We start from the raw sequence: 17,414 nt of genomic DNA, 5'->3' as shown, positions 1-17,414 counted from the left end.
CAAGTGTGATTCATTCTTGAGGCCGTATGGCACATTAGGAGACGTGAAAAACAGTCTGGGCAGATAAAGGCAGAAGATGTTGCTTGTTCCAGCATCTTTCGATAAAAGAAGTGCCATTCATCTTTGTGTCTTTGAAGAGATGCGATGGTAACTCTGGACTGTAGTTTCTGTGGAACTCATGCACACACATAAAATGCCATTAGCATTGATCATCAACAGGGCGGAGAATAAAAGGTATATGGCTAGTCTAAGCCAAGAGCTTCTCAAGGACTGGGATCCAAAGTCACGGCTACTTAATGTTTTCAATAACGGCTATCTCTTCTGCTGCACAGTGTGGTGTCAAACCATTCATGTAAATGCTGTCCGTCTTTGTTAGAGCTGGCAAGATGTCCTTCTCACTGGTGAGGTGGTTGACTGACAGGGTTCTCTTGCAGGGAGTCAGGTCTTGATTATGATTGACGGCGAGTTCTGCGGAGAGCTTCCTTTTGATAGAGGTAGCCCGCTGGAACTTGTCATAGATCTCCACGCTCAGGCGCCTTCGAGTTTCTTTGAACTCCGCGGTGACATTGGCTGTCCACTCCGCAGCATGGGCTCTGAATTCCCCTACCTGCAGCAAAAATGGGGAAAAAAAGGAAGCATTATGGGGCCGAGGACTTTAGACACTGTTTAGACTCAAGAGCCTAGTGAGAGAGCAATGCTCTTTGGGCTGGCAAACAGCTGCTGCGGGCACAGATTTCTTATGCTGCAGACTCACTCTTTTATTGATAGCAACTAAACAAGAAAAAACGTTGCACTAGGTAAGAGTTAGCAATGATTCTAAAAACACAATAAAAATCTTTTCTGGTAAATTTTCTTTAATTATAGGCAGTCAACAATACGGGGAAGCTGCAGCGCGCTGACAGCTGCACAGTACCCAGCTGGTCAGGGGATGCTGAAATCCCAGCAATCCAGGCTGTGGTGTGCATCGTTACTAGGGTGCAGGGTTATTTATGAGCACTTTTACTGTCTCTGGAAAGATCCCTGGGAGACTTGGCAAGGAATTTTCTAAATTTAGACAGAAAAGCTTTTTTAAAGGAAAACATCAGCTGCTTGTATTCTCTCTTTTTTGTGCTTGCTCAAATGTAGCACCAATACAGCAGCAGTTTCAGTCATGTCAGCAACACGGCTGCTTAGCACCCTGACTCCGCCGAAGTGACATACTAAAAACCAGCAGGCAGACAATAGCAGAGTGGGACTCCGGGAGCTGTTACCGATCACATCCAAAGGAAACACAGCCTGCCAGTCACCGCACATGGCTGCTGTACAATTACCATACAGCTGGAAGGGGGTACTTCCCCTGCTGTGCCCAGATCTCCAGTCAGGTTGGCTGCGAGGTGCTAGTTTGTACCATCGCCACCATTTCACGAACATATGCATATCCCCTGCTGCCCGCTCAGTTCCTGTGCTCTAACTCTGTATGTCCTTATATTGACAGCCTTGGCAAAGGCTGATCCACTTTCACTAAAAACTACCATAGTTTTTACCCCTTAAGATTTCTTTCCACCATTTTAGGGTTTCAGTACTAGGAAAGCTGGGGCACCCCATGAGCCCAAGCTCTGAGGGTAGCGCTGAGGAGGGGGGAGGAAGGTAGCTGCTGGCACAGAATCCCAAGTTATCCTTATTTTTCCTCAGATATGGCATGAGGTAGGCTGAGCAGCTCACCCAGATAATAGTCTGAGGTGAACTATGGCCTTGTAATTCATACGCTATTTGTATTTTTGCTCTTGTATTTCAACCAAACCACTGTTACAATATTAAATAAGTTATATAGGTAATTAAAGAAGGCACCTTTTGAGGGGATTATCTCATAACTGCAAAGGAAATAGATTGTTTCTCTTTAAATCTCTGCTTTGTAGGCAGCTTAATAGTTGGAAGGCATAGCACAGGGAAGATAGACTGCTGATAAATATAACTACAAAGCAAAGTATTTCAGAAGAATTAACCCACTTAAATAAATTAGTCTAATTGGTACTGCTCAGTCCAGAATTTCAATCATTGGCAAGCAAGCTCAGACTTGTGAGCATAGAAATAAAAAAAACCAACAACACCTAACACAGAGAAATATGGGGGGTAAACCATCAGAGAAAAGTGGCCACAGGCTTATTCATGCTTTGCAGTGCAGTGGAAAACAGGAACATAACGAAGGTAAAAAATAATCAGCTCACCCAGGAATAACAGGGTTTCAGGAAAACTTTCCCCCTCCAGAAACAAAACAAAAAGATCTCTTTACCCAGGGGTCATTTTGTTACATTTGTCTCAGCTTCAGTGTATTACGCATATGACTGATGTGGACCCCATTACGTATATTTGCTAAAACAAGGATTATTATCTGTAATACACAGAGGACTCGCCCAGCTGAATGATTATTAGTATTTAAATTGTGCAATTAGGATCAGACACACTGCACTTCAGCTCTGAAAATAATGAAATCTGTAATGCTGAAACATTTCAGCTGCTACAATATTTTTATTTGTAGTAAACAAGTAATAAAAATACGATAAGTGGTATCAGTGCATGCCCTGGGGCATCTTTGTCTTCCTCTGAAGCTTTAGTAAGGGCAGGCTGCTCAGATTCTGGAGCATGCTTCTGTCCAGGGGAGCGAAGAGCCAGTATACGGGTTCCTATGTTACCCTACACATTTGTACCCTTCACCAGCTGCGTAAGCATTCACCAGACTAGTTATTTTGCTCAGGCACGCACTCTGGCATTGCAGATGGTCACGTTCAAGGGGTGTTATCAGACTGGTAGCTTTAAAATTGTGTCTTTGCAACCTACGAGAAGCTACAAGCATCTTGAACTGTCTCCCCATATGCTTTTAAACCTTCCTTTTACTAGTAGTTTCTGTTCCCACTCCTCTCATGTTTTCCCAGCAAAGAAAAAACAACTGGCCATGCTTCTGACGAAAGCAAGTCCATGTAACCCCTAGGATAGGCTCAGAATTCCCTTGCCAGCCCACCTCGCCGCATGCTGGTGATGGACCTGTCTTGCACAGGACAAGCTGCTATATTTTAACTCCTGTGCATGTAAGTTATTCAGGAGAATTTTTAAATTGTAGTTGTTAGGATATCTGATTACTAAATTCTAATTAGATTTCTTTTGGGAAGCAAGTTTATGCAACCAGCTGAATGACACAAAATATTTCAAAAGTAATAGGAAAAACATGTCACAGTGATAGCACCTGACTCAGCAACCAGCATATCATTAAATATGCTTTTGGAGATGGCTTATGTTCCAATTAAGGTGATGTGGAACATGGTGGCTTCAATCCTATCTTCCCATAGACCAGAGCTATGATGCTGCTTGGCACAATTTCAGTTTTATATTAAAATCATAGAAAAAAATTGAAAAATGCAGTGCTATTGCTAAGCAGAATTGAAATGCATTAGTAGTAAAACAGAGATAACTGGAACAGCATGAGAAACTAGAAGTTCAGTGTTGTGTGAACTGTGCACGCCCCAAATTACTGCTTTCAGCCCCTAGCTTTTGTGTGAACTGAAATGCACGCAAAAATGTTATCTTTTCAGAATAAAACTCTTAATTCCATTGCACTTATGGACTCAAGCACAAAAGGCTGTAGGAAAAGAAATGTGCAGTTTTTAACTGCCAGTGTACACAAGCAATTTGCTCTTATAATTTGATCCCTCCTTTATCCATAGGGACATTTCTGTATATGTTCAGGTTCTTTCTGTCCTTAGGGTATGACATCCTATCATACCACATTACAGCTCCTCTTCATCTGGGGGCTGACAGCCACAAAATGTCTTATGCAAAGTGATTGAAATGCCAGTTGCCTATGCTGCTCAAAAAAAATCTTCACATACCTACCTACTGTAACAATTGTTTACTTTTCTCCAATTTTCTTGCCTCATTACAGCACACAGCTGTGTAGACTCTGCAGTTGTCATAGTTGGGGGCAACCTGACACGAGGACGAGGCCTCTTTAGTCACAGAAATTATTGACAACATAAGGCTGAATGACACAAAATATTTCAAAAGTAATAGGAAAAACATGTCACAGTGACAGCACCTGACTCAGCCGTGCAAATAAGCAGCACTAATCTGGTGATGCTGCTCACTCCTAACCTTCGGGGAATAGAGATGCCACCAGTAATAGGGACACAGTCCCTACCCCAGCTCCAGGACTGACCTCCTCCACATCAAAATCCAAATTAGACTGCAAAGTGTTAGACATATTTCACAAGGAGTATCAACTTTAACCTATTAACATTGTACTTTGAACACCTACAGCTAATAACTTTATTAGGTATTTATGAAGAAATACCCTACTGCCTTATGAGTCCAGGGAAGACAGGTCTAAATGACGAATTGTCAAGAAATATGGTAATGGTAACACAACTAAATATTCCACACAGCTCATTTCACCATGAAAAACTAGATACTTTCCTATCAAATGAACAGCCAATTCCTTGCCCAGCACAGGCTGCCTGGCCTCCAGCTACCACTGCAGATGGGCCTGGATATCCTATACATTCTGCATCATATCTGACAGCCCCATGGGGATGTCTCAAATAGCACAGGTCATCTCTAGTAGCATCTCTAAATGTCTGTGTTAAGGTGTCTCTGTCTACCTGTGGTGGAAATGTCACATTTACTCTATATAACAAGGATATAGCCTCTGAACAATTTTGAAGCATGTCTACTGATTCCTGTTAAAGTCACTCTTGATCTTTTGGGGGTTTGTCTGTTTGTTTTTAACTATACATCAAAAAAATACTGCATGAACTTCCTGAATGACCAAACAGCTCCCAGGCTGTGCATATACGTTATCACCAGTATCATTTAAAGACAGACATACTGAATTTGACAGAACTAGGAAAAAACATGGACATTAAGCAACTGTTCCTTCACCTATTCCTGCCAAAACCCATCTAAATTAATAATGACCTAAAACTGGCTCTCAGCCAATATCACTGGCGAGACCAAAACTCTCTATTCATTTTCATCGCCACCATATTTTAGCTTTCTCACTGTCTAGCTGAGCTCCGTGCTTGGATAGAGGCCAGCAGCATAACCTGGAATGTAAGTATGTCCAAGGGGATGCTACTTGCTAAAAGAAAAAAAAAAACATTTTAAGATACTGAAGGCACCTGCTTCATTCTTCAGTACATTTACTCTAATTCCTTATACTTGTCAGGAGTTTGGGGATCTTTCTGGACACTCCGCTCACAACAGATATCCAAATAATTACACAAACAAAACTGCCCACCATGCAGGAAGACCACTCATCCTATTAAATGTGGTCTGGACAGCACAAGCCATGTAGCCATAACCTTTACATGAATAATCTCTACTTTGAATTAAGCCACATCAGTGTCTAACAGAAAAAACCACAGGCATAATTAAGGACATCCTTAAATTGACCAAAATGAATACACACGTCTAACTTAACTTCGCCCTTGCTCCTCTCTCTCAGGGAGATTCTTGAAAAATCCCAACATTACAGTATAACCAGTTGATCTCCTTCTACTTACAGAGTGGGAAGAAAGGTAGCCTGCTTGGATGGAACTCAGATATATGACATGAAAGTTATGATATACTTGGGAGGAGCTAAACCACTAAGTACCAAAAAAGAAAAAAATTAACATTATATATGCTATGCAAGAAAATTAAAATATCTATTTCTAAATAATGTGTGTAGCTTTTTCTTTCATAGCTGCACTTTATGTTGTTTCCTTTGGCATACAGGGCTTATACATTTTACAATGGCCATGTTAGCGCAAGCCAAAAAAAAAGAATTAAAGAACAAGCAGATGAGCTGGAGATATCTGACTGCATTTTGGGGGGGAGAGGGGCGGCAGAAAGGTGACCTTCCTTACAGATATTCTTAATGCTCTAGATGTTCCTCAGTATATAATTTCTAACATTTATCCCTAATGCATTCTCCAAAGTTTCGCAGCTTCATTTTGCCTCTCCAATGTACTTTTTCTGTTACTTAAAAATAACACATCTAATTAACCTCTCCATAATACGCTACTCAGAGACAACACTAGAAAGAGCATGTACATGTCACATTATCCAGGCAGCAGAGTAGAGTATATAACATTTTGTCTTAGCTTTCAAAAAACTCACCCAGCATTTGCAGAAATTGTTCTCAAAGTCCCACTTGAAAAACGAAATTAAAAAAATGTAGGTACAGAGAGGGTTGATGGGTTTAACAATGCAGCTGCGGGGTGGGTTGATTCCCTGCGTGGGTAGGAGGGTTTGCCTATCTGCCATCTCACTTTCCTGCAGTTCTGGGCAAGCATACACCACTTCTTCCCACCCGAGCTACTGCTGGCCCCAAATTTATGTTCACTACATCAGTTGTCTATAGGCTAGAGAAGACTGGAGTGCAGAATAGAAAAAGACAAGTTTCACAGACATTTTTATTGAAGCCTGTGCATTTTCTGTACATTAAGGGAATCTCATTTATAGTCCAACTAAATAAATTCCCATCCCGATTGTCTGGCTTTTAGTATTTCTGTAATTATAGCATTATTAGTAAGTACCCAAACCCCATTGTGCTGTAATTGCTGGACAGGTATTTAGAGAAGACTGTGCTCTACTTGTCTCTAAAGGTAAAGGAAAAGAGTAACAAAATGCAACATAGAAATACCACAGGCACTAATGAGATACCTATGCTGAGCTTTCCCAGGTGTTTAACCGTTATCTTCTATTCCTTCATTCTGGCAGGACCTCAGCTCTGTAGCAGAGAACCCTTCTACACCAGGTCTTTAAGCTACCAGACTTCAATTTCAAAGTGAATGGCACAAATAAAGCAGTAAGTGATCTCTTTTTTGGTTCCCCTGACTGGTATACATGTCCCTCTGTTTTTCAGGCAAATATTAGAGGGGAAAAGATTCTACTTTGTGAAATTGCTATCTTCTGGAGTAACATTTAAATTACATAGACAGTTGTATTTTTATAGCCATGGTGGTCAGAAATGTTTTGGGAACAATGCTCTCCCACTGGAAATTGGACTATTCAGTCCTGTAATAAGTAATGTTTGAGAGTTCATTCTGGTGAGCAATGATTGTTTAGTTTCACCCACATAACTTCCATGAGCGCATCTGATGCCTTGGATGAAATAAACCACATTCTCCAATGGGAATGCAGAGAGCCCATGAATTTTGATTATTTTTTTGTGGAGGAACATCTACGGTGGCAACTGTGGGAATATGTTTTGTGGAGATGTGACAGATGGCAGATGCAGAAACGGCCCGTTTGCTCTATCATGGTCTGATTCAACAAAATAAAAACAGGTAGCCTACCAAAAAAAAAAAAATCATGTCTACAAAACCAGAACTAGATATACTAACAGTCACCACATTTATTTTTTACCTCTTTTTCCAGAAATATGAACACTCCTATGTTAGGTACCTCCTCAGAACTATTATTGAATATTGCCCATCAGACACCTCTTTGCACAGAGCTGCATGTGTGTGGGTCTCAATACTGTACACAAGTTATTGGCCTGATTATGTCAGTCCCTAATGTTCTGCTTTATTAATAACTTCCAAAGATAAAAAAAGATGCTGACATTTTCCTATCAAAATCAGCTGTTCTATTTAGTTGTTTCATTTCCCTCAGACAGCCACCCAACCCCTCTTTCAACCTGATGAGGGTGAATGACATCCACCCGTATTAACCACAAGAAGCTACTTAGGTTTACATGAAGCTCTACCAGCTGAGCCTAAGGTGATTCAGGAGAACAGCATGTATTCCCTGTCTGCGCTATACAGCCACTGACTTTGCTGCAGCCAGAAATAACAAACCTTTTAAGAATTATACTAGAAGCATAATGAAACCCAAACCACAGGCAGTTGAAAGACTGTCTCAACTTTCTCCCACAGGAAAGAGACGACGACTGTTTCATAAACTTATTGGATGTTTTTAGCTTATAAAGATATGCTAAAGAAAACACAAAAAAAGACTTTTAATTTTGACTTGGTCCTGAGTAACTACATGGTCAAGTCCCAGGAAAAACTATTTCTTAACTTTCTAATGTCAATATCTGGAGTGATATTTGTGTGAAATATTAAAGCTCCACTTCAGTCGTTCAACACTAGTATTACAACTGCACTCATCCCTTGCAAAGGAAAGTATTCCATAGTTTCTTCAGTCCTTTTTATCCATGACTGCAAAGCAGTTTCCTCACTGTCAACACAACGTCTTGAAAATGCAAGGGTATTCTGCTGAACTGGCTTTGTCTGGGGACTTGTCCACAAGACAGCTATCAAATGCATACACACTCAGTGTTTCTAACGTGTTTTAGCGTCTTTTCCTAACAATATCCAAGCACTGAGATTAACTTAAAAAAGTAAAGTTTCCAGGAATGTTAATCATGAAGACGTGAGCTGAACAGCTTCCAGATTAAATATCACTCTGTCAATAGACTTAAATCACAGATGTATTTGTCACAATAACCTAGAGGATCAATTACATCTTGTCTCCAAAAATCAAGATTTCCTAATGTAAGCCATGATAATGTACATTCAGGGAATCTTCACAGGTAATTAACTCCAAGAAATGCCACTGCTATAACTGAGCTCTCTTTAATCAATTCCTCTTATTATGAAGTATAAGTCACTTGCTCCAGTTTTATTTTTGCAAATTGAATAGCTCTCGCCATCACTACTTGGTTGCACGCAGCCGGCGCTGGAGGCGTTTCCATCTCCCCTGAACCTCGGGACGGTGCGGCCGGGGGAGCACCGTGGGAGAGCAGGGCCGGGCGTAGGGGCTAACTGAGCTCTCTTTAATCAATTCCTCTTATTATGAAGTATAAGTCACTTGCTCCAGTTTTATTTTTGCAAATTGAATAGCTCTCGCCATCACTACTTGGTTGCACGCAGCCGGCGCTGGAGGCGTTTCCATCTCCCCTGAACCTCGGGACGGTGCGGCCGGGGGAGCACCGTGGGAGAGCAGGGCCGGGCGTAGGGGCTGGCAGGCGCGGCGCCGGCAGTGCCAAACCCCTGCCCCCGGCGGGGGCAGGAGCGACGCGCTGCCAACCCCCTGCCCTCGGCGGGCACAGCACGCCGTGCTGCTCGTGGAAGTGCATTTAGGCAGCACGTCTCTTGTAATCAGCACCACGCCAGCATCACTTCGGGACCTGGTGCTTAATATGCAATAACAAAACAGCCCTCTCTAAAGGGCTTTAATATGCCCAGCTGAGAGGCGTGATATAAACACAAACGATATAAATATAAACCACACCAAAATGATAACAGTGTAGATGTCACCTTAGTGCGTGTGTGTTGAACCTGAAGTTAGGCAGGCATCACATGACCAAAGCTACGAGGAATGACATCTCAAAAAAAGTGTCAAAAACCATCAGCAGATTAGTTTTCCTGGGACTTTCAGAACAACATGTTCTTTTGTATTCATTATTGCACATAGTACTACAGTGTACTCATAAAAGTGTGATCGATACAGGAACTCAGTATTACGGCCTGTTGCTAGGGCAGGACCGAGACCACCACCAGGACGGCTTATACTCAGTCTCTTGAGAAGGGAAGAGATCAAATTGCATTCAAAACCAGGTCAGCCATTTCTACCCTCTCCTTACACCAATACCACTCTTTATACATCTCCAAGACTTTATGGAAGGACTGTACTCCCATCTTTCATTTTTGGGGTGGTTTTTTTTGTTGTCCTGTCGCTAGTCAAATTTGACCGGAGACCTATGGCTGTATTTACTGTAGAAAGATTTTATATTTTTCCCCATCTCATAGAAATTATTACAAACAATCACCTTTTTGAATGTGGCTATTCTTTCTCAAATACACTTTTCTGTACATCTTGGATGGACTGGAAAAAACTCTTAATGCTAGGCGGACTTCTCTTCAGATGGCTCTTTTGCCATTTTTGTAGCTCTCTACATTCTTTCTGAAGTTTAGACCACAGATCTAGGGACTGTTTAATGGTAATATATCTTTTAATAACATCTGCAGCAGTAACACCACTTTCCTACAGGAATTCAATCTTTCCCTGCTTGCACATCCTAGAATTGTGTCACCCCTATTAATCACTGCCTTGCAGGACTTCACATGCAATTGCTTCCCCACTATGACCATCTCCCACAAATATTTCTGATTCAGTGCTTTCTAGGAACAGATTTCCGTCAAGTCTGACCTACTGATTGAACTTGTGGATATACAATTCTGAAAACTACTGCAATTGGGTGGGGGGTTTTTTTTGTAAGAAAAGGAAAAGCCCAAACAGTTGTTTTCTTCAACAGAAGCTGATCCGTCTCACTTAAAACAATGCACAATGGATCAGCAATTGGCTCACACCTTTGTAAAAAGCCAGGCTGAAGAGTTATTCTTATCGCCTTCATTTCTAAGTGAACCAATTTTGTTTCTTAAAACAACGAGAGCCAGGTTAAGAGCTCACCACCACTGAAAGAACTTCTCCTTCCTCCTCCTTGGTCACACACCCTCACTGAACAGCCTCTGAGGTCTATCTGTTTGCCTGGTATGCCAGTTCAACTCACTAAAACCTTGCAAAACTGTTTCTCATTTGAGTCTGCTCATTTTTTCATCTTTTCATGCACACAGGCTACATTTAGGGTCCCTCCTTGGGGAATATGAGAGATGGGTTAAAGTTCTCTTTAGGCTGGGACCCTTATGCTGGGTGAGCACCTTTAGCCTGAAGCTAGTAAAATGAAAAGACAACAAATATTATAGGGAGTGTGATAATCTCCATGGCATCAACATGACAAGCCTAATTCTGTTTTGATGGACATGAGTGACAGCTCTGCCACAAGAAGATTAAGCTGAATGATGATTCAGATGAGTCAATTTTTTTTAATTTGTTTATAAATATCAAAGATAACAACTGTCTCTTGAATTTTCACAAGAAGTGAATGTGCTATTTCTCATGAAATTTTAGGCTTGGTCTTTAAAGCTGGATCCATATTGTTCAATTCAAAAGAAAGACACCCAGCATGAAAAATCACTTGTCCAAACTGAGCTGATGTCTAACATGAGTCAGTCACTTGGACTCTTGATATACAGCGAAGAGATCGGGCTCTTCCAGGACGCAATTCATCTCATATGGTAGATGCCTTAAAAAATTCAAATAATTCATTTCCTTCCACTGACTATAAAGGTGTCCTGGTTTCAGCTGGCATGAGTTAATTTTCTTTCTAGTAGTTGGTACAGTGCTGTGTTTTGGATTTAGGATGAGAATAATGTTGATAACACAGGGATGTTTTCGTTACTGCTGAGCAGTGCTTGCACAGAGTCAAGGCCTTTTCTGCTTCTCACCCCACCCCACCAGCGAGCAGGCTGGGGGTGCACGAGAAGCTGGAAAGGGACACAGCTGGGGCAGCTGACCCCAACTGACCAAAGGGATATTCCATACCATATGATGTCATGCCCAGCATATAAGCGGGGGGAAGAAGAAGGAAGGGGGGGGGATGTTCGGAGTGATGGCATTTGTCTCCCCAAGTAACCGTTACGTGTGATGGAGCCCTACTTGCCTGGAGATGGCTGAAGACCTGCCTGCCGATGGGAAGGAGTGAATGAATTCCTTGTTTTGCTTTGCTTGCATGCGCGGCTTTTGCTTTACTTATTAAACTGTCTTTATCTCAACCCACAAGTTTTCTCACTTTTACCCTTCTGATTCTCTCCCACATCCCACCAGGGGGGAGTGAGCGAGCGGCTGTGTGGGGCTTAGTTGCCGGCTGGGGTTAAACCACGACAAAAGGGAATGTAGATGACTATGTCAGATATTGATATCTACACTGGAGATGAATCCCATCTTCATTGACTTGAATTGAGTCTGGACTAGAGCTTAACAAAGAATATCATGAGGCCAAGGGATATAAGCACTTAATTTTAAAAACATGAATTTGAAATTTATAGCCCATATAACTAAGATTCTTGGCTGAGTAAGCATTTTTGCTGGAAACGCTGAAATTCAGAAGCTACTGCATACTGAAGTAAAAGAAAAATATGACAAGGAAAAAAAACCTAGTGAAATTTTACCTTTCAAAGAAACTAAAATCAGAAGACTTTAGAAGTGCTCTGAGTAATCAGAGTATAGAGAATAATGAAAAGGAGGGAGTTTAAGGCAAGCTAGTACAGCTGAAGCTGAACTTCAGAGACAGATCGCCTACTTAAGATTACAGCACACAGCATGTTCCAGTGACTTTCTGACACTTCATCTATCTTACTGTATGAACGGCTTCCAGCAGCAGATCTGTCCTAAAACTCCCACTTCTGTCTTTACTTGTCTTTCACTTCCCTCCCCATTTGATGCATTCAAAACTCTCAAGAGTATTTCAGGAGACAAAAGCCACCTGAGCAACTGACAGACATTCTGGTTATCTGTATTTTAATAACAAAATACAGCATTATTGTGGATCAGTGCATATCTGATCAGATTTTTTTGTCCCAGTTCCACTTGCATATGGCAAACTTTCCTGGTAGCATCCTGAAAAAAATAGATGTTTTATTTTGTTGAAACAGTGAAATGCATTATTACTGCAGTCTTATGTAAACTGCTTTTAAGACCAATGCAACTGCATTAAGAAAAATGTGAACAGGACTATAGATATTAGGTGATACTCATTATCAGCATGCCCACTTCCTAGAATATGGAGGTTTCCTTTCACAATATACACCCTAAATATGCTACGATAAACTATTTTTTTACTTTAGACTATAGGAAAAGGCAAAAAGGCGATTATTACAGCTGCCTATCAAAAGAGATATTAAATACCTCAGCCGATATATAGTTTTGGTTGTTGAGGGGAAGCAAAGAGAGGGGCTTTTCAACACTTGCAATCCCTCTGTCTTCATCCTGGACTCTGGTACAATTCACTAGACTTGGCTGCTATCAGCCCTCAGCCTCAGACCACTGAAACCAACACAGCTGATCACTACGGAATGATCTGCTCCCTCCTGTATCTAAAACACGGCAGACTACTACTATTTTTTTCATGAAAGGTATGATACAAATCCTACACAAAATCTTGTTTACTTGTAGGTGTTGATACGCACAGTGATTAAGTTTTGTGAAGGAAGATTTTCAGTGTCTTATATTGCCCAGGAAATGTATTAAACTGTTTCAGTTTTCAGAGTGCATTAATTATGGTCCTATAGATTTTATCATAGCCTCTGTCTCGCAGTAGATTTCAGTATATAACATTGTTTCTAACTTCAAAGGCTACCTTTAGGTATAATGAGCTATTTCCCCAAGGACTGACAGAATGTTTCCTTAAAAGACAGTTAAAAAACATACTTAGAACTAGGATTTTTCCATTGCACTCATTTCTACTATTTGAACTCCAGATAGGTTCTTCCACTATGTTCTGCATCCATAGAAGCTGGAACAGACCATCGTAAATTTAGGTTTAACTGAAAAAACAGACAATACAAGAAATTCAGAGTCTCCTCTGGCTTCTGCTGGCATAGAGGAGATTTGATGACTACATTTCCACTAAACTCCCTCAGCTTCTTCACTCAAATTTTCCTAGGCAGATAGTAAGGATGAGCTAAGAGCAGCAGTTTTTATCATAAAATGCTATCTGTAAAGTGAATATTTGTACAACGCTTCTGTTCAAGCACAGCCAATCTTATAAAAAAATGCAATATCTTTATATAACTTTCTTCCTACAAAGTATCATTAGGATAGAATACAGAAATAATTTTTCTTATTTTCTAACTAGCACACAACTTGTGCTATGACACAATTTAGTTCTCAAACTGGTCTCCATCATTTTTAAAACGGTAGCATTTTTAAACTGCTAAAACATTTTCTCTCTGTCATGAATTCTCAGACATGCCTGAGCAGTGGGTTAAAAAGTGGGGGGGAGATTTCTGAACATCAGAGATATGATTAATTGAACAAATGGTACCAATTATGTTATGTCTGTCTTTAATCTAACCTAACACACGTGAGACACTTTTATACAGCAAAATCCTGAATACCTGCAGCAGCCAAGAGAATTTGGATATATCTGAAGAATGAGGTTTTCCTTTCTGTAGACAAAATGAATATGCTTGTTTAGGCTACAAAGGTGAGAAGGGATGGAAAGATGAAATAGGGCATGCATTCCTGGTGCCTGAGAAAAGAAAGTTTGGCATAGCACTGTGCTGCATAACCTGGCAAATGGAGTTTTACCTGATAAAAATAGGAATGTATTTAATGTGTTAAAGGAATCCACGAGTTTGTTCAATTCGTGTTTCTTTAAATCTTTTCCAAAGTTAGTCTATATTGCAATAGCTTCAGTATAAAATAAAAACGAGGTAGTATAAAATTCAAACATTCTTAATCTATTATCATCATTATAAAAATATGGATAATGAGACACTCTAAACAAGATTAAACCCTCAATCTGCTATGTACAATTATACAGTCAAGATAGCGTCTTATCCAGCAATCTTACTGTCTGGATAAGAGAGAAGAGTATGAGAAAAGTGAGATTAAAGACCAGATTAATTCTAGGAATTAGTGTGAAGAACTAAACTGTGTCATCAGTGTCTGAGGAAATGCAGCAAAACCGAGCCTGAACAAGGTATTTTTGCGTAGTCCCAATTCATAGTGCCTCAGTCATATCACATTTTTTCAAGAATCCAGAAATAAGTAACCCAGGGAAACTCAATGCAGTTTAGGAAATGCCCCAAGTTGAGAACAGTTAGACACTAGGAGAGAGCACAGGGGAAACACCACATGTGCTTGCCCAGCTCTTACTTCTTTCTAGTGCAGAGGGAAAAAAGGCCTAGACCGACCTAATTCTGAAGTTCCAAATCATGAAGAAAAACCATGCAGGTTAATGGCATTTGAAGTGATCTATTGGTTTCCCTGCAGTCAGTGTAAATCATGCAGGCTGGGTGTTAAAGACGCCCTCAGTGCTTTTCCAGAAAACAAAATGGTGATCCTGCAAACTGTTGAACTTGCAAATGGGAACGCTTGTGTGATACCTGCTGCTCCGTGTCTGTGAAGGACACTAGTAAAGCTCGTTGTGTAAGGAAAGTTATAAATATCTTTTCAAATTTACAGCATAGGGGCAAAAGATGATACTCCTTAAAGGAAACTGATCAAATAAATACTGTCCTCTGCTTCAGAGTTAAGTGTTTATGAAATGCCTGGTAGAAGTGTACTTACAACAGACGTGCCACAATGCCGCCTCTAACTATAAAGAGCTATGAGCTTAGCAAGGGCAATGGAAATGGGCTGCCCGCCCCACATGCCTCACGAACTGGGCTTAATCCTGCCCAAGCACCCAGCTCACGTCCTCCTGCCTGCTGTCACCATCACTGCTGCCCTCTGGTCAGAAAGCGGCAGGGACCCTGAGGGTCTGTAATGAGTGAAGGTATATAGGTGTAAGCTACCCTTTACAGCGAGGTCTTTGGGAAACTCAGGGATTGCCAGGATTACATCTAGGCATTGATGCCGTGCCCTACAGCTGGGAAAATAATTTAAAACAATGTAAGCAGTAGGCCACTGCACAGTAACCAACATATTCATTCCATCAAAAAGAAATTAAGAGTTTTTATGTTTGAGTAACACAAATGAACTGATGCGTGCAGAGGAACTGAAGTTAAATTAGAGGGAAATAATATGTTGCTTAAAAGAAAATTAATTTGTCCCTCAAACTTCTAGTAAAACCTGAACTGTGCTAGCTGCAATCGAAGGAAATTTTATTTATCCTCTAACATTTTCAAAACCAGGATATTTTCTTAAACGACAAAATTTAACGTAAAATATTGTAGCATCATCGAAATGATAAATACACATTTACAAGTAAAAATATATTTGAACTGAAAGCAATGCACCTGACTACAAATAACTAGGCATGCCACTGAAGATATTATGGTAAAATACACCTAGGCGTATTTAAATAATTCATTCCAATACCTTGCATGATATGAAACATTTATTCTCTTACCACTATAAAATGATCAAATGTATCTTGAATATAACTATTTAGTGATCTAGTATTTTTTTTTTTTACATATTAGCATCCCATAGAAAAACAATCAAAGCAGAATGATTTTTGCCTCAAAAATTAAGAACTACATTCTCCTGTCTAGAATAATCCTTTTAGAGAATTTTTTCATGTAAGTCAGGTGCAATTGTGCATATACTCTTAATTTAATAATACATTTAATCTAATTTTATATGCAGCCACGTAAAAAATCACTGTATGCTTGACTAGACTGCTACAAAGTTTGCTGCAGCTTGAGCTGCAGCACATACTTCATACACGAACAGGTTTGACCTATGCCCTAAGAGGAAAAGCAGCTATAAGCTCACCTGACTTCTAATCAAAGTTTTTAAAAAGTAGTATTTCTTCCCCTTTCAAAATGTTCTTACCTCTTCCTTTGTCTTTTTTGATATGACTCTTAGCCAGTCGCCAATCATGCTGAGGACAGCTGCAAAATAAGCAAGCCCAACAAGGATCCAGAACCACACCACTGGCTTATAAAAATCTAGGTACTCAATATCTGATCCCCCTGAAAAACAATACAGTTAAAATTAAAGCAGACTTAATAGCTATAGGTGCAAAACTGTTTTTAAATTAATTATTTTCCTAAAAAAAAACCCCAGTTATATTTCTTACAACTTCTATTTTCTTACCCATGCAAAAATTCATAGCAAAACATTTTGCTGAATTTGAATAAACAACGATCTAAATTCATCCACTCTTGAAAATACAGTTTGGAGTATGGAAATTTCAGACAATGATTGCTAATCATTCATAATAATTAAAAAATGAACACAGACAAACTGATTCAACTTCTGATACCTCATTCTTAAGGTAGAAGTCATTGAGGACAGCTTGAATGAAAGGACTTGGCACCTGCTCCAAATATCAATGCAAATTTTTAGTATTGTTCTGGAATACTTAATGTGTTCATACCCTGAGAAATCTGATTTTGCAAGGACTTTAAAACACATCTCAATACTTACATGAATCCTTTAGCCCTAGTAAGAAGAACAGCACCTGCATTAACAAGTGTCCCTGTTGGGTAGGCAAACATTATCATCTCCATTTTGCAGACGAGGAAACCAGGGTGCAGGGACTTGAGCTGAACTGATCATACTCAAAAAAGGTGGATAAAATAGATATCAGCTGAAGGCAGCTTTTTGGAGTCCCACTGCCGTAAGCACCAGTCACTTCCTTCCAGTGTTAAAGTAAAAAAGGATAAATTTCAGAGACGTCTGTAATGGAGCTTTCAGATACAATACAGCTACAGAGAACAGATGCCTTATTTCCACACAAAAAAGTTATGTTCATCCAGAGTTCTTGACAACACAAGATAACTCACATTTCACATCCTGCAGTACAATAAAACAGACGCCTTAAACGTGCAATTCAGCTGTGTTACGACAAATAAAATCAGGCTCTTAGTTTGGGTTGC

General features: G+C 40.1%; 1 protein-coding gene across 1 annotated transcript in view; it reads right to left on the bottom strand.

Annotated features, from left to right (window-relative positions):
* Positions 1-289: 289 nt before the first annotated feature.
* Positions 290-17,414, bottom strand: part of KCNK2 (potassium channel, subfamily K, member 2) — a 78,337-nt gene continuing 61,212 nt past the window's right edge. The window contains exons 6-7 of the mRNA XM_009577627.1: positions 16,366-16,505; positions 290-607 (exon numbers count right to left, since the gene is read on the bottom strand). Coding sequence (XP_009575922.1) covers positions 290-607; positions 16,366-16,505 — 458 coding nt within the window. The remainder of the gene's footprint in view (positions 608-16,365; positions 16,506-17,414) is intronic.

Source organism: Fulmarus glacialis, unplaced genomic scaffold (genome assembly GCF_000690835.1).
Source record: "Fulmarus glacialis isolate BGI_N327 unplaced genomic scaffold, ASM69083v1 scaffold30315, whole genome shotgun sequence".
NCBI lineage: Eukaryota > Metazoa > Chordata > Aves > Procellariiformes > Procellariidae > Fulmarus > Fulmarus glacialis.
Note: the sequence above shows the minus strand (reverse complement) of the source record. Positions and strands in the feature narration are given on the sequence as shown.